Genomic DNA, 27,502 nt, shown 5'->3' on the forward strand with positions numbered 1-27,502 from the left:
GCCTTCCTGGCCCCTCTCTTCACTCTGATCCCAGAACAATATTTATTATATCAGTATTATATAATTATATTTTATTTTATTATATATTGTATTAGTATTATATTAGTATGTGTACTATGTTAGTATTATTATATTAGTATTTTATTATATATTATACTATTAGTATTATATTAGTATATTTTATATTACTTTTACATGTTATTATATCAATTTATTTTATTTTATATTGTATGAGTATTTATTTATTTATTTATTTACAGCATTTGTAGCCCACCTTTCTCAGCCTTAGGGCAACTCAAGGTGGCTTATAGTATTATAGTATGTTTGTTATATTAGTATTATATATTTAGGTTTTTTAAATACATTATTATGTTATATATTGTATTATTGGGTTGTTGTAGGTTTTTCCGGGCTATATGGCCATGTTCTAGAGGCATTTTCTCCTGATGTTTCGCCTGCATCTATGGCAAGCATCCTCAATTTTATAGTGTCTTGGTGTATTGTCTTATTGCTTGTTGTTTAATATTGCTTTAACTGTTTTTAATTTGCTTTAGGTGTTGTATTGTTATGTTGTGCTTTGAGGCCTTGGGCTTTGTAAGCCGCATCGAGTCCTTCGGGAGATGCTAGTGGGGTACAAATAAAGTTAATAATAATAATAATAATTGCCATAAATGCAGGCAAAACGTCAGGAGAAAATACCTCTAGAACATGGCCGTATAGCCCGGAAAAACCCACAACAACCCAATGATTCCGGCCATGAAAGCCTTCGACAATATATTGTATTATTGTTAGTTCTCACCACAAAGGGGACTCAAGGTGGAGCCCAACATAAATATGGCAAAGATTCAATTGGTATTATAGTTGTATTTATTTCATTAGTATTATAGATTTATATTTATAGTATTATATTTTGTATTAGTGTCATATTTTATTGTATTTTATTATATCATTTTATTGTATTATATATTAGTATTATAGTAGTACCATATTTATCATGTTAGTATTATATAATTATATCATGTTACTGTTATATAATTATATTTTATTATAATCTATATTGTATTAGTATTATATTCGTATTATTAGTATTTTATTATATGTCTTATAAGTATTATATTAGTATTATATATTATTATTTTCAAAGGGACTCAGACTGGCTAAGAATGTTTAAACTGTCACATAGAATGAAACATAAGAGTATTAAATATGGTTTATAATCAATCAGCACCCTCTGTTTCAGACTTCACAATGCCTCTTTCAAAAGCCTGTCTGAAAAGAAAGTTATTATGGTTGGAGTTAAAGGAGGTTTGGATTTTCAGGTGGTGGGAAAGCCCGAAAAGAAGAACACTGGCCCTTTAAAAGGCCTGTGGGTTTTGCCTGACTTTCCCCTGTGCTAGATGTGCTTTGTTGTGTTGTGTTCCTTTGAGTCCTTTCTGATGTAAAGCTGTCTCAGGGTTTTCTTGGCCAGATTGATCTAGAGAGATATCCCTTTTCATGTGGCACATGGAGAAGTGTGCTCAGCCTTGTCGCTTCTGCGAAATAACATTTGCCAGTGTAATCTGACCCTGGTTTCTTGTTGGAACGTTATGAAATATAGTTTATTCTTCTGGGTGAATTGGTGAAATAGGAGTCTCCTATTAGAGTGAAAAGCGGAAGGTTTGTGCTGAAATGCGTGGCAAGACCGTTTTCAGTCGCTTTTGTAGAAAGAAAGCAGAGTATAAATCAACATTGCAAAATCATCATCATCGCCGATCAAGAAGGCTGCCGTCCTTAATAATAATAATAATAATAATAATAATAATAATAATGATAGCCAATCAAGAAGACTGTAGTCCTCAACAACAATAACAACAATAGTAGCTGGTCAAAAAGGCTGCAGTCCTTAATAATAATAATAATAATAATAATAATAATAATAATAATTTTTTGTAGTGTCAGGAGCGACTTGAGAAACTGCAAGTCGCTTCTGGTGTGAGAGAATTGGCCATCTGCAATGCCGTTTGCCCAGGGGACGCCCAGATGATTTGATGTTTTTATCATCCTTGTGGGAGGCTTCTCCCATGTCCCCGCTTGGGGAGCTGGAGCTGATAGGGGGAGCTCATCCGCCTCTCCCCGGATTCGAACCTGCGACCTGTCGGTCTTCAGTCCTGCCGGCACAAGGGTTTAACCCACTGTGCCACCGGGGGCTCCATAATAATAATAATAATAATAATAATAGCCGATCAAGAAGGCTGCAGTCCTCAACAACAATAACAACAATAGTAGCAAGTCAAAAAGGCTGCGGTCCTTTAGAACAACAGTAACAATATTAAAGCTGGTCAAAAAAGGCTGCAGTCCTTAATATTATTTATTATTATTATTATTATTAAGGACTGCAGCCTTTTTGACCAGCTTTAATATTGTTATTTTTGTTCTAAAAGACTGCAGCCTTATTGATTTGCTATTATTATTATTGCTGCTGTTATTATTATTATTAAAGATTGCAGCCTTTTTGACTTGCTACTATTGTTGTTGTTACTGTTGTTGAGGACTGCAGCCTTCTTGATCAGCTATTATTATTATTATTATTATTATTAAGGACTGCAGCCTTTTTGACCAGCTTTAATATTGTTATTGTTGTTCTAAAAGACTGCAGGCTTATTGATTGGCTGTTGTTGTTGTTATTATTATTTATTTATTTATTATTATTATTATTAACAACAACAACAACAATAATAGCCAGTAATAATAATAATAATAATAATAATAATAGCTGATCAAGAAGGCTGCAGTCCTCAACAACAGTAACAACAACAATAGTAGCAAGTCAAAAAAGCTGCAGTCTTTAATAATAATAATAACAACAGCAATAATAATAATAGCAAATCAACAAGGCTGCAGTCTTTTAGAACAAAAATAACAATATTAAAGCTGGTCAAAAAGGCTGCAGTCCTCAATAATAATAGCCAATCAAGAAGGCTGCAGTCTTTTAGAACAATAATAACAATATTAAAGCCAGTCAAAAGGCTGCAGTCCTTAATAATGGCCGATCAAGAAGGTTGTAGTCCTCAACAACAATAGTAGCAAGTCAAAAAGGCTGCAGTCATTAATAATAGTAATAATAATAATAATAGCCGATGCAGTTCTTTAGAACAATTACAACAATAATAAAAGCCTATCGAAAAGTCTACAGTCAATAATAATAGTAGTAGCTGGTCAAGAAGGCTGCAGTCCTTAATAATAATAATAATAATAATAATAATAATAATAATATATTTATCATGTCAGGAGCAACTTGAGAAACTGCAAGTCGCTTCTGGTATGAGAGAATTGGCCGTCTGCAAGGACGTTGCCCAGGGGACGCCTGGATGATTTGATGTTTTTATCATCCTTGTGGGAGGCTTCTCTCATGTTCCCGCATGAGGAGCTGGAGCTGATAGAGGGAGCTCATCCACCTCTCCCCAGATTCAAACCTGCGACCTGTCGGTCTTCAGTCCTGCCGGCTCAGGGATTTAACCCACTGTGCCACCGGGGGCTCCAATAATAATTATAATTATAATTATAGCCGATCAAGAAGGATGCTGTCCTTTAGAACAATGACAACAACAATAAAAGCCTGTCAAAATGTCTACAGTCAATAATAATAATAATAATAGCCAGTCAAGAAGGCTGCAGTCAGTAGTTATAATATTAATAATACCTGATTAATAATACCTGATTAAGAAGAATAATAAAATATGATCAAGAAGACTGCAGTTAATAATAATAATAATAATAGTAATAATAATAATGTTTCTTACCTGCCTCTCCTTGTGGTGGGTTACAACATAGCTGAAAACACATAAATCATCATCAGGATTGTATAAAATACACATCTTTAAACCTATTTTTACAAAGTGCACAGAACAAAGATTGAAATGTAGTGATCTCGAGACACGAGTTTAAAATTCCTGATTAGCGTGAATGAGGTGTATCTTTTTGGCTTGTGGCAGGTGTCAAAACCTGGGAAACTGGGCGATTGCTTTGCTTCAGGAGGATTTGGGATTACAAATCCCATCATTTAGGATGGAGGGGGATGAGAAGGCTGTCTGGAGGGCCACATGTTGCCTGCTCCTCTTCTAAGTTGTCATTTCATCATCTTATCCTGCGAGCAGTTGTAATGCTTGGTGTGCACTGAACCAAATGGTGAAAATGAAATTTAAAATTGCTGTTTGGTTGAAAAGGAAGGCTTTTCAAACAAACAATCTGGGCCTCGGGTGTCTTTTCAGAGCTTGGGGGTGTGTGTTTGTTTCCAAATGAGGGCTGCATTGTGCGGAGATCTTTCTTCTAACACAGGACACATTCCAGAGCCTGCTTGCTAAAGTGTGTCCTTCCTATGTTTTACTGACTCTAGAAATAGTAGTGAGAATAATGTCCAGTGATTGTTGTTTCCTCCTCCTTTGGAAGGGAAGAGCAGTGGGGTTTGCCAGGTGTTTCTGGATGGGCACATGAGTGTCGAATCGTGCGATGCGCTCCCGCTGCCTCCTTTCCTTCCCTCTTGTGGCGAAAGTGCAGAAGGAAGTCCTCTCTGGTATTTACTTGCCTGGGGTTTGGCTGTTTTCAGGCTCGGCGCTGGGAGGAAGAAGCAAGAGCAGCAGCAGCAGCGATGGCGCGCCTGGTGGCAGTGTGCAGAGACGGGGAGGAAGAATTCCCCTTCGAGCGGCGCCAGATCCCCCTCTACATAGACGACACCCTGACGGTGAGTGGCAACACAACCCTTGCCATGCTGCTGCTGCGTTGAGGGTGTTTTGCAATCCCAAAATGGGGGCACCCTCCTCCTCCTCCTCCTCTTTCGGCAAGGCCTCAGGGCCCCGCCTCGGAGGGCACTGCTTGGGCACACACACTGTGGGAGGTTGTGGTGGTGGAGGGGCTTCGTGTTGGTTTTTCTTGTCCTTTTCGCCACAGATCTGCACACATGCAAGGGGTGGGAACATGCACACGCACATACGGAGGAGGCCTAACCCGGAGACGGTCGTAGCCATTTTGGAAGCGGGTGTCTGGGAGCAAAGCTAGGGCTTTAGGCTTGGGAAAAAAGGCAGGAGGCCAAAGGTTTTGAGGTTTGGTCCCGGCTGCTGATGTGTCGGTTGGCCAGCTTGGCCCCAAATCAGTTCCTGAACTTTCCTCTGCCTTCAAAACAACTACCCTGTGCTGGTGTGCTTGCTTGCTTTTTCTGTCTGTCTGTGTCTGTCTGTCTGTCTGTCTATCTTTCCCTCCCTCCTTCCTTCCTTCCTTCCTTCCTTCCTTCCTTCCTTCTCCTCTCCCTATCTTCTTTCTTTCTTTTTTTCCTTCCTTCCTTCTTTCCTCCCTCCCTCCCTATCTTCCCTTCCTTCCTTCCTCCCTTCTTTCCTTTCTTCCTTCTTTCCTCTCTCCCTCCCTCCCTATCTTCCTTCCTTCCTCCCTATCCTCCCTCCTTGCTTCCTTCCTTCCTTCTTTCCTCTCTCTCTCCCTCCTTATCTTTGTTTTTTCTTTCCCTGCTCCCTCCCTCCTTCCCTATCTATCTTCTTCCCTCCCTCCCTCCCTCCCTTCTTTCCTCCCTCCCTTCCTTCTTTCCTTCCTTCTTTTTTCTCTCTCTCTCCTTATCTTCCTTCTTTCTTTCCCTCCTCCCTCCCTCCTTCCCTATCTATCTTTCTTCCCTTCTTTCCTCCCTCCCTTCTTTCCTCCCTCCCTCCCTCCTTTCCTTCCTTCTTTTCTCTTTCTCTCTCCTTATCTTCTTTCTTTCCCTCCTTCCTTCCTCCCTCCTTCCCTATCTATCTTCTTCCCTCCCTCCCTCCCTTCTTTCCTCCCTCCCTCCCTTCCTTCTTTCATCCCTCCCTCCCTCCCTCCCTTCTTCCCTCCTTATCTTCCTTCTTTCTTTCCCTCCTCTCTCCCTCCCTCCCTCTCTATCTTCCTCCCTCCCTCCCTCCCTTCCTTCCTTCCTTCCTTCTTTTCTCTCTCTCCCTCCCTCCCTCTTTATCTTCCTTCTTTCTTTCCCTCCTTCCTCCTTCCCTCCTTCCCTATCTATCTTCTTCCCTCCCTCCCTTCTTTCCTTCCTTCCTTTCTCTCCCTCCCTCCCTCCTTATCGTCCTTTCTTTTCCTCCCTCCCTTTCCTTCCTTCCTTCCTTCCTTCCTTCCTTCCTTCCTTCCTTCCTTCTTCCCTCCTTATCTTCCTTCTTTCTTTCCCTCCTCTCCCCCCCCTCTCTATCTATCTTCCTCCCTCTCTTCCTCCCTCCCTCCCTTCCCCCTAACCTTTAGAGATCTCAATCCCTCTTGCAGCTGTGCAAGGTGAACCACTGCCTGCGTCACTTATTTGTGCCGAAGCCCGGCTCAAACTGGTTTCTATCTCTTTCTCTCTCCTATTTTCTGTCTTTTTTATTTAAAAGTATTCTTGGGGAGGGAAATGGCTTTGGAGGTGTAGGCTTCCAGGGACGGAGTCCTCTCTTTCCTTAGGGAAAGTTCTCATCCCGCCTTTCTCGTGTGACACCCCCCTCCCACACCCCTCTCCATTAACAACTCTTGCTTCAGTATTGCGCTTGCTTGCCTCCCCGCCTCCCCTTGAATGTGGGAACACGGTGGGGCCTGGCTTTGTGTGGGGTGGGGCTTTCTCTTGGACCCAAAGGGGAGGAAGTTCCCTTCCTTTTATTTTCCCTTAAAGGCGAAGAAGCCACTTGCTGAGACTCGGGGACATAGAAAGGATATTATTATTGTCCTGGGTGGGGCTTAGCAGTTGTGTTAACTGCTTGGAAATATTTGCTGCCTAAGGCAAAGCAACAAATGGGGTCCACCAACTAGGACTTAAAGCAGGTATGGGCAAACTTGGGCCCTCCCTCCAGGTGTTTTGGACTTCAACTCCCAGAATTCCTAACAGCCTCAGGCTCCTTCCTTTCTTGGGCTACAATGGATGTTGTGATTGGGCCTTCAGATGTTTCCGGGCTGCAAATCCCATTGTCCCCGGACACTCAAATCCTGTGATATAGCAAAGGGTCTCCCTTTTTATAAAGTGCCAAAATCCAGGATTTTTAGCAAAAAATGACTGAAAACACAGATGCGGAATCCACAGATACAGTCCAACCCTATTTGTATATGTAGTCGGTCTCATACATGACCGGCTGTTACCTTCCCACTGAAGCGGTACCTATTGATCTACTCACATTTGCATGCTTTTGAACTGCTACATTGGCAGAAGCTGGGGGTAACAACAGGAGCTCACCTCACTCCCCCAGATTCGAACCGCCTACCTTTCGGTTAGCAAGTTCAGCAGCTCAGCGGTTTAACTCGCTGCACCACCATGGCCCCTGTGTGTTTGTGTATGTGTGTGTGTACAAAAGCACTTTAGTGTTTTCTATATGCCACATTTCTTGATTTCTAAGATTGTAAGATACATGCTGTCATTATAATTTCAATCCACACACACACACACAAGTATACAAAAGCACTTCAGTGTTTTCTATATGCCATATTTCTTGATTTCTAAGATTGTAAGATACATACTGTCATTATAATTTCAATTATATATATATACACACACACACACACACACACACACATACATAAAATGTAATGTTAGTTTGTGCGATTAACATAACTCAAAAACCACTGGGTGAATTGACACCAAGTTTGGACACAACACATGTATCAGGCCAACAAGTGACCGTCACTTATAAAAGCACTGAAAAACACAATGGAAGGGACTTAAAAGCCGTAAAATAAAAAAAATACAACGCCTGTGCAAAACCACATATATATGCGCAAACACATGTATATACACAAATATATACACACACATATACACACACAAAGCACATATACGCAGACTGGGCCACAGCAAAGTGTGGCAGGGGATGGCTAGTATACACACAAACACACATTTATTTATTTATTTACCTACCGAATTTGTATGCCGCCTTTCTCAGCTTGGAGACGACTCAAGGTGGTTCACAGTCGGCAGCGATTCAACGTCTTAGCAGTGATAAAAATATAGTTAAAAGCAATTAGAAAACAATTAAAACATTTAAAATGTGATATAAAAACAATATAACCTGTATACATACACAGACACACACGGGCCCCCTGACGGCACTGTGGGTTCAACCGCTGAGCTGCTGAACTTGCTGACTGAAAGGTGGGAAGGTAATGGCGTGCCATGCAGTTGTGCTGGCCACATGACCTCGGAGGTGTCTATGGACAATGCCGGCTCTTTGGCTTAGAAATGGATATCAGCATTGAAAATGACTAGACTTAATGTCAAGGGGAAACCTTTACCTTTTGCTGCATACATACACACATACGAAAGTGTATAAAAGTGTATGTGTGTGTATATATAGGATTGTCTGCACGCCCTATCCCTCTCCAAAATTTCTATCCTGTTTATATGTCACCTGGTCATGCCCAGCATTTTTTTTAAAAAAAAATAATTAATTTTAAACGTCGTTAATGTTTGTTAATGTTTATTGCTATTTTCTGTTTATGAGTTTATTTATTGTTGTATTACTGTTGCTATGTTTTATTGTTGTGTTGTGGGCTCATGTAAGCCGCACCAAGTCCTTTGGGGAGATGGTAGCGGGGTACAAATAAAGTTTAATAATAATAATAATAATAATAATAATAATAATAATAGGTAAAAGGTAGTCCCCTGACATTAAGTCCAGTCATGTCTGACTCTGGGGTGTGGTGCTCATCCCCATTTCTAAGCGGAAGAGCCGGCGTTGTCCGTAGACACCTCCAAGGTCATGTGGCCGGCATGACTGCATGGAGCGCCCTTACCTTCCCGCCGGAGCGGTACCTATTGATCTACTCACATTTGCATGTTTTCGAACTGCTAGGTTGGCAGAAGCTAGGGCTGACAGCGGAAGCTCACGCCGCTCCCCGGAATCGAAACTGCAACCTTTCGATCAACAAGCTCAGCAGCTCAGTGCTTTAACCCACTGCGCCACCGGGGGCCAATAAAAATAATATACACACGCAAATCCAAAAGTATACAAAACACTTCTGTATGGCATATAGAAAATGTGTACAAAAACATTCACTATGCTATATTTTTTCACTTCTGACATGCCACTGATTGGAAGACACACTTTCATTATAATTTCAAATACATGTGCATATATGTGTGTGTGTATGTGTGTGTGTACACGATTCTAAGATGCATCCCATGCTTAGAGATGTTTATAATGGGGAGGAGTGCACCCTAGAATCAAAGAAGTACAGTAAACCTATTTAACATGGGACACTCTTCTGAATATGTGTGTGGGGTTTTTGCAGGCAGTCATGCTTGGCAGAATAATATATTTGTGTCTATATGCATGCTTCCCTTTATATATATATTGTGTGAGAAATACATTACAAAATGGGCTAGATCAGTGGTTCTCAACCTTCCTAATGCCACGACCCCTTAGTACAGGTCCTCATGTTGTGGTGACCCCCAACCATAATGTTATTTTCATTTCTACTTCACAACTGTAATTTTGCTACTGTTATGATTCGTAATCTAAATATCTGATATACAGGATGTATTTTCAGTCACTGGAACAAATTTGGCACAAATACCCAATACTCCCAAATTTGAATACTGGTGAGGTTGGGGGTGATTGATTTTGTCGTTTGGTAATGCTGGAGTTGCTGGGATTTATAGTTCACCTAAAATCAAAGAGCCTTCTGAACTCCACCAATGATGGAATTGAATCAAACTTGGCACACAGAATTCCCATAACCAAGAGAAAATACTGGGAAGATCTGGTGGACATTGACCTTGAGTTTTTTGGAGTTGTAGTTCACCTACTTCCAGAGAACACTGTGGACTCAAGCAATGATGGATCTGGATCAAACTTGGCACAAATGCTCAATATGCCCAAATGTGAACACTGGTAGAGTTTGGAGAAAATAGACCTTGCCATTTGGGAGTTGTAATTGTTAGGATTTATAGTTCACCCACAATGAAATAGCATTCTGAACCCCACCGATAGAATTGGACCAAACTTTCCACACCGAACCCCCATGATCAACAGAAAATACTATGTTTTCTTATGGTCTTTGGCGACCCCTCTAACACCCCCTTGTGACCCCCAGGTTGCGAAACGCTGGGCTAGAGGCTCCATTTCTTGGTGGCGCCTGATTGTGGAGTGTGAACAAACTCTCTTCCCATTGAAAGGCCAGTAAACAAATCCTTTGCTTTTAATATTGACATGCCTTGTGTGGGGACGGCGGCCCCTGGCATCCATTTGTGATTTCTAGTACTTTTTATATGTGTGGCTGTAGAAAACAGTGATCCTCGAAGCTGCCCGACTTTGCCCAAAGTAAATAACAAATAACAAAAGGCCTTTGCCCTATAGAGCGTCAGGTCTAGGGAGAGGTGCTTTTTTAAAAAAAACGCTGGACTTGTGTAACTGTGGGTTGAAACTGGGATTGTGCGAGCACTGGAGAGTGAGGATCCAACAAAACTTAAAATATGAAGCCACTTTGGTATAATAGGACCCCAATATATGCAGGTCTTGTTCCTCTCTTGGTGGCAATTATCTGAAATTGTGGCCATAACCGAATCCCATAACATTTCAGGCAGTTCCCAAGTTATTTATTACCGGTATTTATTTATTTACGACATTAATATCTCGCCCTTCTCACCCTGAAGGGTACTTGGAGCGGCTTATAAGTTATTTGTACATAAAGGTAAAGATTGTCCCCTGACATTAAGTCCAGTCATGTCTGAATCTGGGGTGTGGTGCTCATCTCCATTTCTAAGCCGAAGAGCCGGCATTGTCCATAGACACCTCCAAGGTCATGTGGCCAGCATGACCGCATGGCGTGCCGTTACCTTCCCGCCGGAGCGGTACCTATTGATCTACTCACATTTGCATGTTTTCGAACTGCTAGGTTAGCAAAAGCTAGGGCTGACAGCGGAAGCTCACGCCGCTCCATACAATATGTTATATTACTAGCTGTACCCAGCCACGTGTTGCTGTGGCCCTCAGAAAACAGAAGATTTCCAGACATGGAACAATCTGGGCTAGGGAACGCCTCCCACCAAAGGTTTCTTGCTGGCTTTAAGGTGCAAGGCTATACAAAGGTAATCCAGGTAGCAATTGTAACATTCACACTTCGCTCAAATAAAAATAGAGGGGGGTGGGGCCAGGGAGTCATTTTCATGCATTCACTGTAATATCTTTTTGGCTTTTTGGGTTTTTAAGTCCTTTCTGCTGTGTGTGTGTTTGTTTTTATGAGTGATGGTCACTCGTTGGCCTGATAGGTGTATTGTGTCCAAATTTGGTGTCAATTCGCCCGGTGGTTTTTGAGTTATGTTAATCCCACAAACAAACATTCAATGTTTATTTATATAATTAGCACAGCACAATATTACTATCATATATTACTATATTGTACTATACCACTATACTGTAATATTATTAGTAATAGTACATGTAATATGAAATATAAAATTATTATATTGTATTATTATTAGTATTATATTGTATTGCATTATAATATTATCAATATTATATGTGCATACAATATATTATATTATATTTATTTATTGATTGATTTCACCAGGAAGGGAGTTCCATATCTGGGGAGCAATCACCGAGAAGGCCTTGTCTCTCATCCCCACCAATCGTGCCTGTGATAATGGCGGGACTGAAAGCAGGGCCTCCCCGGATGATCTTATTATATTGTATTATTATATTATAATTATATTGTATTATTATAATAATACTAGCCGTCCCTGCGACACGTTGCTGTGGTCCAGTCTGTGTATATGTGTTTTGTGCATGTATATATGCGTGTGTGTGTGTGTTTATATTTGTGTATATATATATATGTGTGTTCGTGTGTATCTGGGAGTTTGCACATGCGTTGTAATGTATTTTTGTTTTTTGGCTTTTTAAGTCTCTTCCGTTGTGTTTTTCAGTGTTTTTATGAGTGATGGTCACTCATTGGTCTGATGGGTGTATTGTGTCCAAATTTGGTGTCAATTTGTCCAGTTGTTTTTGAGTTATATTAATCCCATAAACTAACATTACATTTTTATTTATATAGATTGTATTACATTATAATATTATCAATATTATATGTGTATACAATATATTATATTAACACAGCAGAAAAAGTTGCGAACTAGAGAGGTTCTGTAGGATTGATCCTAAATTGAATTTGTATGTTAATTGGAACAGGCACATTTGTAAGTGTAATGCACACACACATACATAGGTAAAGGTTTCGGCTTGACATTTAGTCTAGTTGTGTCCAACTCTGGGGGTTAGTGCTCACTCCCATTTCTAAACTGAAGAGACGGCATTGTCCGTAGACGTGTCCAAAGTCATGTGGCCGGCATGACTGCATGAAGCACCGTTACCTTTCCGCAGATCTCACATTTGCATGTTTTTGAACTGCTAGGTTGGCAGAAGCTGGAGCCAACAATGGGAGCTCACCCTGCTCCTCAGATTCAAACTGCCAACCTTTTGGTCAGCAAGTTCAGCAGCTCAGCAGTTTAACCCACTGTGCCACCGGGGGCTCCACATACATATATACACACACTCATGTTTTGGATAGCGTAACAGAGGGCTTACACTCCTGTGGGGTTTCCTTTGCTGCCTGTGCCTCTGTTCAGAAGATTCCTCCTCACTTTCTGTCCCTGTGAGAATTGGATTTTGAAAAAAAATTGGCTTGTTGTGTAAACAAGAATTTGAGATAAAGCTTCATTGGAGACCCCATTTCCCCATGATTATAACAATTTCACGAGTGAATGTCCCTTCCAAGGAGCCCATTTTGCTCACTGCCTGTTGTCTCAGCCCCGTTCTTATCTAGGAGTCTTTTGTAGTCAGATGTTTGTAACTCAGTGACGGCCTATATTTGTCTTTTGGTTTCTGCATGGCATAGACTTGCATTGGAAGAATTCCTCTAGAGCAGTGGTTCCCAACCTGTGATCCATGGACCACCAGTGTCCACAAGAACAAAAATATGGCCTTACTGTTACTACACCCATTGCAACCATATTTAATAGTGCCAGGGCTTATTAAATATGGTTTTCTGTGGGCGTGCAGATGGCGACTACTGAGTGGCATATGTTCTGTATCAGAAGCTAGAGCTGATGTGGTCTATCCAATGCAGTTTTCTGAAGCAGCATCCCAAATAACCAAACTGAATCTAAAGTTGCCCAAAAACTGATTCGTAACCCTTTTGGTACTAATGTTGGAGAGTGGTCCCTGGTCAAGGTGGTCCCTGGTCAAGGTGGTCCCTGGTCAAGGTGGTCTCTAAGGTGGTCCCTGGTCAAGGTAGTCCCTAAGGTGCTCCTTGGTCAAGGTGGTCCCTAAGGTGGTCCCTGGTCAAGGTGGTCCCTGGTCAAGGTGGTCCCTGGTCAAGGTGGTCCCTGGTCAAGGTGGTCCCTAAGGTGGTCCCTGGTCAAGGTGGTCCCTGGTCAAGGTGGTTCCTAAGGTGGTCCCTGGTCAAGGTGGTCCCTAAGGTGGTCCCTGGTCAAGGTGGTCCCTAAGGTGGTCACTGGTCAAGGTGGTCCCTAAGGTGGTCCCTGGTCAAGGTGGTCTCTAAGGTGGTCCCTGGTCAAAAAAAGGTTGGGAACCACTACTCCAGAGATATGTTTTCTGGGAATTTTCTGGCTCCTCCAACTCAACTGTATGGTATCTTTTGGGGGAAGCATCAAACCCTCCTGGAAGAGCTAGCAAACTTCGAAAAAGAATGAGTTCTCCTTGGATGCGTATATCACCTCCATGGTTCCGGGTGTCTTACTACATTGTTGAAGGCTTTCAAGTCATTTCTGACGTATGAAGATCCTAAAGTGAATTTGGCTCAGGGTTTCCTTGCCAAGAAGAGGTTTCCTCTGGGGTTGAGAGAGCGTGACTTGCCCGAAGTGCGTGGGACTTGAATTCACATGAACGCCCCACCTCTGGTGGTGCCCCATGGCTGGGAGAAACCTCTCTTGCTTCCTATGGAGCAGAAAAAAGGTGAGAGGGAGATTGTGTTCCTTCCTTTCGGAGCAAAGTTCACTCCCTCGGCTTTCTGGGAATGCGAGACGATCTCTCTCTCCCTGACCTCTGGCCTTTGGAAGGAGGAGCCGCGCCAGCTCACCTTGTCTAGGTGCGGGAAAAGGAGGGCTGGTTTCGCGCTCCTCGGCCCACCTTTTCCTTGTCCTCTGTGTATGGGAAGTTTTTTTTTAGCACCGTTCGCATTGGGAAAGTGGTGAAGCAGGAGGTATTTTGTCAGGTACAGGTAAATGAAACCATGGACACGGATCCTGCGGATAGGAAGATTGTACTGAAATACTTCCATCATTCAATGTGCTTTTGCTTTTCTGTGCAGTTTGCGCGGAGGGGAAAGCTGTCTCTTAGTTGTATGTTACTTATGTGCCTTTCAAGTCATTTCTAACTTATGGTGGGTCGTGGCAAGATTTGTTCATTGCTTTCCTTGGAGGCCGAGTGTCACTTTTCCAGCGAGTGGGGATTTGAACCCTGGTCTTAACACTCAGACCGTTGGTTGTTTGGTTTGCTTGTTTGGTTGCATGCTGCATATCGCTTCTGGAGTGAGAGAATCAGCCGTCTACAAAGACGTTACCCAGGGGACGCCCGGATGTCTTGGCAATCCTGCGGGGAGGCTTCTCTCACCTCTCATGTCATGCTTTGCTACTCCGCTGCTGAGTACGCATGCCCAGTGTGGAACACATGTCACCACGCTAAAACATTGGATGTGGCTCTTAATGAGACATGCCGCATTATCTCGGGGTGTCTGCACCCTACCTCAGGGGAGTGTGCTTGCTCCATCCATGTTCAACATTTACACAAATGACCAGCCACTGCCGGAAGAGACAGAGAGTTTCATCTATGCTAACGATCATGCCATCACCGCTCAAGCAGGGAGCTTTGAGATGGTTGAACAAGCTCTCCAAAGCTTTAGGTGCTCTTACTGCCTATTACAGGGAAAACCAGCTGATTCCTAATCCATCTGAAACACAGACATGTGCTTTTCATCGTAAGAACAGACAAGCATCCCAAGCTCTGAGGATTACCTGGGAAGAAATCCCACTGGAGCATTGCAGCACACCCAAATTCCAGGGAGTTACCCTGGACCGTTCTCTGACCTACAAGAAGCACTGCCTGAATATCAAGCAAAAAGTGGGTGCTAGAAATAATATCATACGAAAGCTGACTGGCACAACCTGGGGATCACAACCAGACACAGTGAAGACATCTGCCCTTTCGCTTTGCTACTCTGCTGCTGAGTACGCATGTCCAGTGTGGAACACATCTCATCATGCTAAAACAGTGGATGTGGCTTTTAATGAGATATGCCGCATCATCGCGGGGTGTCTGCACCCTACACCACCGGAGAAATTACACTGTTTAGCAGGTATTGCACCACCTGACAATCGCCAGGAAGTAGCAGCCAATAATGAAAGCACCAAGGCATTGACATCTCTGGTCCATCCTCTGTTTGGATATCAGCCAGCACACCAATGCCTTAAATCAAGAAAAAGTTTTCTAACCTCTACAGCAGGGGTCCTCAAACGTTTTAATCCGGGGGCCAGTTCACTGTCCCTCAGACCGTTGGAGGGCCGGACTATAGGTTTTTAAAAAAAAAATCAATAAAAAAATCCCTATGCACATTGCACATATCTTCTTTTGCTGTGTGGAAGGGCCCTTAGAGGGGGTTCTTTCTAGCCCTCTTTAGGCAGTAATTCCAGGAGCAGAGAATGGGAAATTTTCCTATTTCTAGTCTGAACAAAATCTGGCTACCAGCATTAAAAAAAAACTCTAAAATTATAACTGTAAATAAAGAACAACACTCAAAAACAGGGGAACTTCAGACAAGAAACAATCAGGGCCAGCTAATCACCTCTCAACAAAGGATTCTCCCTAAAAACTGTCAGGCTATGAAATGGCAATCAAGGTGGCCAATTGAAACATTAATACCTACCTCCAACAGACAAGAGTTCTTTCTCCCACCCTGGATCTTCCACAATTTTCCTAGTTAAAGGTTTTCCTCTGACATGAAGTCCAGTCGTGTCTGACTCTGGGGTGTGGTGCTCATCTGCATTTCTAAGTCGAAGAGTCGGCGTTGTCTGTAGACACCTCCAAGGTCATGTGGCTGGCATGACTGCATGGAGCGCCGGGGCAGCCTCCCTTGGCTGGCTCACGCCGCCCATTGGCCCGATAGGCAGTGTGAGCCTGCCAAGGGAGGAGCAGCCCCGCACGGTCTTTACGCGTGAGTAGGCCACGCGGAGCAGCTCCATTTGGCTGGCTCACGCTGCCCATTGGGCCTGACGGATAGCGTGAGCCTGCCAAGGGAGGAGCAGCCCCGCACGGCCTACTCGCGTGTAATGCACCTCGCAAGGTGCTTTATGCGCAAGTAGGCCACACGGAGCAGCTGCCCTTGGCTGGCTCACGCTACCAATTGGGCCTGACGGATAGCGTGAGCCAGCCAAGGAGGGGCACTGTGTGTGAGGGGGGGGGGCACTCCTCCTCTGCGGGCTGGATAAGTGCCCTTGGCGGGCCAGAAGTTTGGGGACCCCTCCTCTACAGGGATACTTGCATGAACACCTCAGCAAGCAGGAGTCCAAAAGTGGCAGGCTAAAACCCGGAACTTCAATCAGTGGCTGAGACCAGATGAGAGACTCCCTCCTTGGCACACAGAAGACTGGGTGACTTGGAAGGTGCTGAACAGACTGTGCTCTGGGACCACGAGATGTGGGGAAATGGGGCCACAAAGTGGAGTCCACGACATGTGAGTGTGGAGAAGAGCAAACCACTGACCACCTGCTGCAATGCAGCCTGAGCCCTGCCACATGCACAATGGCGGACCTTCTCATAGCAATATCAGAGGCACTCCAAGAGGCCAGCTACTGGTGAAAGGACATTTAATAGAATGCCAAGTTTGCAAACTTTGTGGGTTTTAAAAAAAATACAACTGTTTGGTTCACTCCTGACACGATAAATAACACTCAAGCTGATCCTATGCTTCATTTGGGTGCCACTGGCCTTGCTTTGAACCGCTTGCGAGGCTTCGTCTGCCCAGGCGGAAAACATTATACCTTGGAGTCTTTTGTTTTAATTAAGGAGCACCTCCAAAATTGGCGCTTCGAGAGAGAGTTGACTTCCCCGCCTCGGAGTCATTAGAACTGTCGCGCCCGCCTTGCTGCTCCTCTGTAATTTTACCGCGGTAATTAAGCTGTTGGGTCGCTGACTCTGCTCCAAAAGCGCCTGGGAGTTTTGGAGGCATTGGGTGTTTATGGAGGTGTCCAGAGCAGACCGGGAGGATCCTGAGGAATAGGAAACCACAGGAAAGAGCTGCAAAGTTTTTACTCTCCCCATCACGTTTGACCTTTTTTGGCCCTTAATGTGTTTATAATGGAGGATTTTCAAAGGCCATTCTCAAGTTACAAACACCTGACTTACAAACGATTCATAGTTAAGAACAGGGATGAAACAACTGGAAGTGAGAGGAATCTGTTCCTTGGAAGGGAAATCCTGGAAGAGTTACTGTATATACTCAAGTATAAGCCTAGTTTTTCAGCTGAAAAAGCTCCCCTCGGCTTATACTTGAGTCAAGGTTATTTATTATTTGACTCTGTAATTAGTATTATTTTTATTACATTTATTATTTTACTCTATTATTATGACATTTATTATTATCTATATTTATTGATAACTAGCTGTCCCCTGCCACGCGTTGCTGTGGCCCACATGTGGGTTCTGTGTGGGAGGTTCGGCCCAGTTAATCATAGAATCATAGAGTTGGAAGAGACCTCATGGGCCATCCAGTCCAACCCCCTGCCAAGAAGCAGGAATATTGCATTCAAATCACCCCTGACAGATGGCCATCCAGCCTCTGTTTAAAAGCTTCCAAAGAAGGAGCCTCCACCACACTCCGGGGCAGAGAGTTCCACTGCTGAACGGCTCTCACAGTCAGGAAGTTCTTCCTCGTGTTCAGATGGAATCTCCTTTCCTGTAGTTTGAAGTTTGTATCTGAAAACGGGGGGCGGGGACGGGACATAGGGGGAATCATTAAGGAAACCTTGGACTTGGAGCATCACAAAAAAAAGGAGTTACAAGAGCCCTCCGCAAGTTACAAACATCCGACTTACAAATCAGTCCTAGTGAAGGACAGGGATGAGACAACAGACAGTGAGAGAAAACTATTCCTCGGAAGGGAAATCCACTTTTGGGAGATGTATTATTTATTAATTTACAGTATTTATACCCCGCCCTTCTCACCCCGAAGGAGACTCAGAGCTGCTTACAGAACACACATACGGCAAACGTTCAGTGCCAATTGTACGATTAACAAGAATGCATGCTCCTTCTCCTGTGAAGAACTTATAATATCACAAAGGACCACCACCTCACCCACTTCATAGGAAATCTGCTACAAAACAGGAGCTTTTTTGTTGAATTCCAAAGCCAGAGAAGCAGATGGCAAAAACCGACGAACAGCCTGCCTCAGGGGAGCGTGCATACTCCATCAATGTTTCACATTTACCAGTGAATAAAAATACATTATGCAATGCCAGTCCATTGACATTAGAGGTGTCTACGGACAATGCCAGCTCTTTGGCTTAGAAATGGAGATGCGCACCAGCCCCCAGAGTCAGACATGACTCAATGTCAAGGGAAACCTTACCTTTACTCTCTCTCTCTCTCTATATATATATATATACACGTACATACATACATACATACATACACAGATATACTTACTTTTGTGTATGTATATGTATGGTGTATTATAATTATAATTATATTACAATTATAATGACTTTAGTATATACCTTACAATTAGAGGCATCTTAGACGTGAAGTAATATGGCATATAGAAAACCCTGTTTTTGTACAGTTTCATATGTATGTGAAACCTTTACCTTCATTATGTATTTATGTATAAATGTGTGTGTATCTATACAATTTTAAGTGTAATTCGAACTATATATATATAGGAGTCATGAGGGTTATGCGTGCCAAGTTTGGTCCAGGTTCATCATTCGTGGGGGTCGCAGTGGCCTGTGAAAGTGACAGCCAATAAGAATGCTGCCACATACATACATATATATCCTGTTTTGACTTACATACAAATTCAACTTAAGATCGAGCCTACAGAACTGATCCCTACAGAGGATTTCCGTGTCCCGTGTCCTAGGGTCTGGTGCCATATTCCTCCCTTTCATCCAGAATGGTTTGCCTGCTTCCTTGGAAGCTCTGCCAACGGCTTGGGGGCCTTGGAAGCCTAACCTGTAACTGTTGTCTTTGCACAGATGGTGATGGAGTTTCCCGATAATGTGTTAAACCTCGATGGACATCACAGCAACGGAGCACAACTAAAGCAGTTCATTCAGGTACGCAAGGCCCTGAATAATAATCCCCTTTTCCCATTCTGTTGTGGGTGAAGGACATCCGTAAGTGAGTTTTCCCTCTGCCTCTCCCCAGACAAGCTGGCAGAAGTGTTTTCTCTAGGAATTTCTAGGTCTTCTTGACACATTGAAATGATTTGGGGGGAATGTATGTATGTTTAGGAGGCTTTTCTCTGTAGTAAAATAATATGGTTGCACTATTTACAAGGACAGGGATTCCATAACACAGATAAACAAATACATAGTAGTTTTACATGCAGCAGTCTTCACACTGGAGCTTTCTCACACAGAGGTTTACCTCACACTCCTCAGAATGACACTAGCTTTGGCCCACTGACTCTTAACAGGCTTTGGCCTACTCACTCTCCTCAGGATGACACTACCTTTGGCTCACTGACTCTAACAGGCTTCGGCCTACTCACTCTCCTCAGGACACTAGCTTTGGCCCACTGACTCTAGCAGGCTTCTGCGTACTCACTCTCCTCAGGATGACCCTAGCTTAGGCCCACTGACTAACAAATTTCGGCCTACTCACTCTCCTCAGGACACTAGGTTTGGCCCTCTGACTCTAACCAGCTTCAGCCTACTCACACTCCTCATGACACTAGCTTTGGCCCACTGACTCTAACAGGCTTCGGCCTACTCACTCTCCTCAGGACACTGGTTTTGGCTCACTGACTCTTAACAGGCTTCGGCCTACTCACTCTCCTCAGGATGACACTAGCTTTGGCCCACTGACTCTTAACAGGCTTCGGCCTATTCACTCTCCTCAGGACGACAATAGCTTTGGCCCATTGACTAACAGACTTCGGCCTACTCACTCTCCTCAGGACACTAGCTTTGCCCCACTGACTCTAGCAGGCTTCTGCGTACTCCCTTTCCTCAGGATGACCCTAGCTTTGGCCCACTGACTCTTAACAGGCTTTGGCCTACTCACTCTCCTCAGGATGATACTAGCTTTGGCCCACTGACTCTTAACAGGCTTCAGCCTACTCGCTGTCCTCAGGTCGACACTAGCTTTGGTCCACTGACTCTAATAGGCTTCGGCCTACTCACTCTCCTCAGGTTAACACTAGCTTTGGCCCACTGACTAACAAACTTCGGCCTACTCACTCTCCTCAGGACAACACTAGCTTTGGCCCACTGACTAACAAACTTCGGCCTACTCACTCTCCTCAGGACGACACTAGCTTTGGCCCACTGACTCTTATAGGCTTCGGCCTACTCACTCTCCTCAGGACACTAGCTTTGGCTCACTGACTCTAATAGGCTTCGGTCTACTCACTCTCCTCAGGATGACACTAGCTTTGGCCCACTGACTCTAACCAGCTTCAGCCTACTCACACTCCTCAGGACACTAGCTTTGGCCCACTGACTCTAACAGGCTTCGGTGTACTCACTCTCCTCAGGACACTAGCTTTGGCTCACTGACTTTAACAGGCTTTGACCTACTCACGCTCCTCAGGACAACACTAGCTATGGCCCACTCACTAACAGACTTCGCTCTACTCACGCTCCTTATTTCTAGCGGAGTTTCCTGTTCCATAGTCACTGCGCTTGATAGAAACAACCTAGCGTACTCAAAACCTTGTCCATGTTAGTGAGTGTTTTGTGACACGTCATGTGTTTGCTGATTTAGATTGTCAGGGTTGCCACCTCTCTCTAGTGTCATGTTGTGGTCGTGCTCCTTTTTTGTTCCAAAACCAAAACGTGGTTGCCCATTTCTCGATGCCTCCCTCCAGCGGCACAGCATGCTCAAGCAGCAGGACTTGAACATTGCCATGATGGTGACCTCTCGGGAAGTCCTGAGCGCGCTTTCCCAGCTCGTCCCTTGCGTTGGCTGCCGCCGCAGCGTGGAGCGCCTTTTCTCTCAGCTGGTCGAGTCGGGGAATCCCGCCCTGGAGCCCCTCACGGTCGGGTCGAAAGGCGTCCTCTCGGTCACCCCCAGCTGCATGCGGGACGCCAAGAAGCTCTACACGCTCTTCTACGTGCATGGGTATGTTTGCAGGCTGGAGACATTCCTCGGATTTAATGGTGACCTCGTTCGTGTCTCCTCGTTCATGTCTCATCTCTTTCCTTCAAAGGTCCAAATTAAATGACATGATAGATGCAATTCCCAAAAGTAAGAAGAACAAGCGATGCCAGTTGCACTCCTTGGACACCCACAAACCCAAACCATTGGGGTAAGTAGCGGCGGGGGTAAACGTTGGACTCTGAAACTTGGAAAGTCTTGAGTTGGGACGCTCAAGTGTAACCCAAGGAGTCTGGGCCTTGTGGCGGGACAATGTTGTGGGTTTGGAAAGCGGCGTTCTCGGATGCCAGGGGAGGCCAGGGTTCCGGGGAAGCGACGGGCGCCTTGACGTAGCCGTTAAATGCTTGTTCTAATATTATGTGTGCTCCAGCGACGCTAGCGCCCTGAGCTCAGAGAAGTTAGGTGCAGATAAGAGAACTAGTGACGACGACAGGAAGGAGAGCAAGTGTAGGATTACTTTCTGCTATGGACCTTTCCAGGGAGCTGCCAGGTAAATGGAATCGGGGTGGTTGGCGTTATTGTTAAATGGCTTGAGTAGCCGGCGATGCCCGGCTTATTTGAAAAAGGCATTGTTTGTTTTGTGATGTTAGGTTATATCATTTAGTTAATTAGCAACACGATTTATTAGAAAAAGCCATCTTTGATGTGGTTTTTTCAATGAATGCTCCCACCTTGTCTCCTGTGCTATGTTAATATTATATTATATTATATTATATTATATTATATTATATTACTGTATATACTCGAGTATAAGCCTAGTTTTTCAGCCCCCTTTTAAGGCTGAAAAAGCTCCCCTCGGCTTATACTCGAGTCAAGGTTATTTATTCTTTTCCTCTGTTATTAGTATTATTTTATTACATTTATTATTTTACTCTGTTATGATTATATTTACATTATTTTGCTCTATTATTATTCTATTTATTATTTTGCCCTGTTATTATTATGACTTTTACAGTATTTTACCCTATTATTATTACATTTATTATATTATTATTATTATTATTACATTTACAGTACTTTACCCTATTATTACTACATTTATTATTGTACTCTTTTATTACTGTTTTTATTGCATTTTCATTATTTATTATTTTTATATTTATTATTTTAATAATAAGTACATTTACATTGAAGGAGGTTAGAATAATGGTTTAATAAGAGTTGGACAGTCTTATCTTAAATTACAGTTTTATGTAAATATTCAGAAACATTTAGCCTATTGATGCCTCAATAGGTATCTATTTTTATTTTGAAATTGACCCATAGTGGGGCTTATACTCGAGTCAATACATTTTCCCAGTTTTTTGTGATAAAATTAGGTGCCTCGGCTTATATTCGGATCGGCTTGTACTCGAATATATACGGTATATTATTTATATTACAATATTATATTATATTATATTATATTATATTATTGTAAAATATATATAATATAATATAATATAATATAATATAATATAATATAATATAATAGTGCTCCATGCAGTCATGCCGGCCACATGACCTTGGAGGTGTCTACAGACAACACCGGCTCTTCGGCTTAGAAATAGAGATGAGCACCGCACCCCAGACACGACTGGACTTAGTGTCAGGGGAATACCTTTACCTATATCCATATAATATTTATAATATTGTAATTTAATGCAATATAATAATAATACTACTACTAATAATAATACTGTGATATTATAATTATATATTTATATTACATGTAATATTACTAATAATATTACAATATAATGGTATAATACAATATAGTAATATTTAATACTGATATTGTACTATGCTAATAATATAGTATATTGTATGTATGTATATATATATCTTGTAAGCTGCTCTGAGTCCCCTTCGGAGTGAGCCGGTAGGCATATAAATGTCGGAAATAAATACATAAATAAGGATGTGGGTGAACTGCAACTCCCAAAACCGTGGGCCAATCCTCCCTGGATCCGTTGGTTGGGTTCAAGGTGCTCTCTGGATGTAGGTGAACTACAACTCCTATAAATCATGGTGAATTCTTCCCAAACCTCTTGTTCAGTTGCAGATCAATTCCTGTTTTCTGTGTGCCGTAGGAAAAGGTTAAGGGAGAGGCAGTGGACAGGGTCATGCAAATTCCACACCAATGGAAAGATTAAGGAACCCTGGGATGTCCCATTCCAGAGGCAAAACAGAACATTTAGGATGAAATGGTTGCCAAATGAAAGCATTCCTTGGCTGGCAGGCAGGATGGTGTTTGGGGAGGATATTGGCAGGGTTTGGGAGACGTGTTCATAGCGCCCGCTGTAACCTGAGATGTTCTTGGAGGGAGGGCTTTTGGTGGCTCCTCAGCACAGGGAGTTTAAGCTGTTTGTGGAGGTGGGAGACTGTGTAAGTGGACACCTCCGCCACATAAACACATACACATTTTCACTTAATAGATGTTAACGGCGCTCTATGCAGTCATGCCGGCCACATGACCTTGGAGGTGTCTATGGACAACGCCAGCTCTTTGGCTTACAAATGGAGATGAGCACCAACCCCCAGAAAGCAAACGCTGCTGGGACGAAAACATGATCATACAAGCAGCCTGGCACCACAAGGGAAATGATTTTAGCTCATTTGATGATTTTCTCTAGAAAGAGGAGTCTTTATTCAGGGGCCACCACTGAAAAGGCCCAGTTTGAAATGTCCACTTTTTTTTTTTGTAATCTCTGCAGGGGTTGCTGGATGGATGTGTGGGAACTCATGTCCCAGGAGTGCCGGGACGAAGTAGTCTTAATTGATTCCAGTTGCCTGTTAGAGACGTTAGAGACATATCTGCGAAAACACAGGTGAGCGCGCAGACTCTTCCTTCCATTAAGACACACAAAAGCAGTGTTTCCCAACCTGGGGGTCACGAGGGGGTTTCAGAGGGGTCGCCAAAGACCATAAAAAACCCTATATGGCACCAACTGCTGCTCTGGCCAGAGCGAAGACAGAGGGGAGCAGAAGACATTTCCATCTTGTCTTTACTAATAATATAATATAGTGTATTGTATATACATATAGTATTTATAATCTTATAATGTAATACAATATAATACTAGCAATAATAATACAATATTATAATTAAAATTATAATTATATATTTAAATTACATGTAATATTACTAATATTACAATATAATGGTATAGTGCAATATAGTAATATATAGTACTGATGTTGTACTATACTAATAATATAATATATTGAATGAAAATACATATTGTAAGCCACTCTGAGTCCCCTTTGGGGTGAGAAGGGCGGCATATAAATGCCTCTGCTTCATGTGTTCGGTGAATGTTCAGGCGTGGGAGAGCGTGTGAGGCTGGAGGGAGGCTCACGACAGGAAGTCCCTTCAAGGCAGGGGGTTTCTGTGTGGGAAGTTTGGCCCGATTCTATTGTTGGTGGGGTTCAGAATGCTCTTTGATTGTAGGTGAACTATAAATCCCAGCAAACTCCCAAATGTCAGGGTCAATTTCCCCCAAGCTCCACCAGTGTTCACATTTGGGCATATTGAGTATTCGTGCCAACTTTGGTCCAGAACCATCATTGTTTGAGTCCACAGTGCTCTCTGAGATGAAGGTGAACTACAACTCCTAAACCTAAGGTCAATGCCCACCAAACCTTTCCAGTATTTTCTGTTGGTCATGGGAGTTCTGTGTGGGATGTGTGGCCCAGTTCCATCGTTGTTGGGGCTCAGAATGCTCATTGATTGTAGGTGAACTATAAATCTCAGCAACTACAACTCCCAAATGTGAAGGTCTGTTTTCCCCAAGCTCCACCAGTGTTCACATTTGGGCATATTGAGTATTCGTGCCAACTTTGGTCCAGAACCATCATTGTTTGAGTCCACAGTGCTCTCTGGATGAAGGTGAACTACAACTCCTAAACCTAAGGTCAATGCCCATCAAACCCTTCCAGTATTTTCTGTTGGGCATGGGAGTTCTGTGTGCCAGGTTTGGTTCAATTCCATCGTTGTTGGAGTTCAGAATGCTTCTTTGGTTGCAAGTGAACTATAAATCCCAGCAACTGCAACTACCAAATGACAAAATTAATTCCCTCCAATGCCACCAGTATTCATATTTGGACATATCGGGGATTTGTGCCAAATTTGATCCAATGAATTGTGCATATCAGATATTTGCATTATGATTCATAATAGTAGGTGAACTATAAATCCCAGCAATTACAACTCCCAAATGTCAGGGTCAATTTGCCCCAAGCTCCACCAGTGTTCACATTTGGGAACATCGAGTATTCCTGCCAAGTTTGGTCCAGATCCACCACTGTTTGAGTCTATAGTGGTCTTTGGATGTAGGGTAACTACAACTCCCAAACTCAAGGTCAATGCCCATCAAACCCTTCCTGTATTTTCTGTTGGTCATGGGAGTTCTGTGTGCCACATTTGGTTCAGTTCTATCATTGGTGGAGTTCAGAATGCTCTTTGATTGTAGGTTAACTGATTGCAAGTGAATTACAAATCCCAGCAACTTGTTGTTGTCCTTTGTTCAGTCATTTCCGACTCTTTGTGACCTCCTGGACCAGCCCACGCCAGAGCTCTCTGTTGGCCGTCACCATCCCAGCAACTACAACTCCCAAATGACAAAATCAATCCCCCCCCCAACCCCACTATTTTTCAAATTTGGGCATATCAGGTATTTGCGCCAAATTTGGTCCAGTGAATAAAAATATATACTGTATATCAGATATTTACATTATGATTCCTAACAGTAGCAAGATGACAGTGATGAAGTAGCAATGAAAATAATGTTATGGTTGTGGGTCATCACAACATGAGGAACTGTATTAAGGGGTCGCGGCATTAGGAAGGTCGAGAAACACCGTACAAAAGGCTTCTGTGCAGATCCTGAGTGCAAAATGGGGGAGCTGCTTTCTGAAAATATTCCCCTCCCGTCCACATAACACGGCTTTATGCCTGCGCCGGCCTCTAAGGAGCTTATGGGTCCCTTCCAAGAAAGTCACATCCTGTGCCAAGAATTCCGTTCCTGGGAAAGGGACCGGGCCGCCTTTGAAAGCTCAAATGCATGAGACAGATTTGTAGAAGTTTGTTTCTGTGGGTTGTTTGTGCTCGAATGACATGCACTGGAGAGGCCATGATATGAGAGTTGAATGAAAAGTAATGCCTCCACCTTCGTAACTCCTCAAGAGATGGCAGTACTGGTATGTGTCATGTACTGGCTTGTTCAGTAGACTCTCCTCTACAGTTCCATTTTGGCGGGAGGCCTTAGCATTGAACAGTTGTGTAAGTTCGAAGTGTGGAACCCTGCACAGACTCAGTCAATGCAACTTAAGCAACGTGCAGTCATTGAATTGACAGCAGAAGATGTCACCCCAAAGGAGATTAATCAGAGAATGCAAGCTGTTAATGGTGATTGTGTTGATGTGAGTATTGTGTGTCGTTGGGAGAGTAAGTTTAAAGATGTTGCGGTGCGAACATCTGACTTGCGAGACAAACAAAGAGTTGGACATCTTGTGACAGCAACCACCGAGTTTCACAAGCAAAAGGTTGACAGAATGATTCAGGATGATCGTCGTATCACTCAGAGAGAAATTTCAGGAAGCCTTAGCATTGAACAGTTGTGTTGTTAAACTTCTAAGTGTGGAACCCTGCGCAGTCGGTCAGTCAATGCGACTTAAGCAACGTGCAGTCATTGAATTCTTGACAGCAGAAGATGTCACCCCAAAGGAGATTCATCAGAGAATGCAAGCTGTTTATGGTGATTGTGTTGATGTGAGTACTGTGCGTCGTTGGGAGAGTAAGTTTAAAGATGTTGCGGTGCGAACATCTGACTAGCGAGACAAACAAAGAGTTGGACATCTTGTGACAGCAACCACCGAGTTTCACAAGCAAAAGTTTGACAGATTGATTCAGGACGATCGTCGTATCACTCTTAGAGAAATTTCAAGCATAATCGGCATTTCACAAGAATGTGTGGGTCACATGATTGCTCTGCTTGGCTATCAGAAGATCTGTGCACGATGGGTACCCAGGATACTGACGCCTGAAATGAAGGAGCACAAACTTGAAGCTTCAGAGACTGGATCTCACCACTATACGACATCCTCCATACAGTCCAGATGCAGCACTGTCTGACTTCCATCTGTTTCCGATAATG

General features: G+C 43.2%; 1 protein-coding gene across 3 annotated transcripts in view; it reads left to right on the forward strand.

Moving 5' to 3' along the window:
- GGNBP2 (gametogenetin binding protein 2) overlaps positions 1-27,502 on the forward strand; it is a 52,155-nt gene that overhangs the window by 3,793 nt on the left and 20,860 nt on the right. For all 3 annotated transcript variants that reach the window (XM_060757031.2, XM_060757029.2, XM_060757030.2), the window contains exons 2-6: positions 4,583-4,717; positions 19,238-19,318; positions 21,076-21,329; positions 21,418-21,516; positions 24,062-24,175. In XM_060757031.2, coding sequence (XP_060613014.2) covers positions 4,625-4,717; positions 19,238-19,318; positions 21,076-21,329; positions 21,418-21,516; positions 24,062-24,175 — 641 coding nt within the window. In that variant the 5' untranslated portion in view covers positions 4,583-4,624. The remainder of the gene's footprint in view (positions 1-4,582; positions 4,718-19,237; positions 19,319-21,075; positions 21,330-21,417; positions 21,517-24,061; positions 24,176-27,502) is intronic.

This window comes from Anolis sagrei, chromosome 11 (assembly GCF_037176765.1).
Source record: "Anolis sagrei isolate rAnoSag1 chromosome 11, rAnoSag1.mat, whole genome shotgun sequence".
In the NCBI taxonomy this organism is placed as follows: domain Eukaryota; kingdom Metazoa; phylum Chordata; class Lepidosauria; order Squamata; family Dactyloidae; genus Anolis; species Anolis sagrei.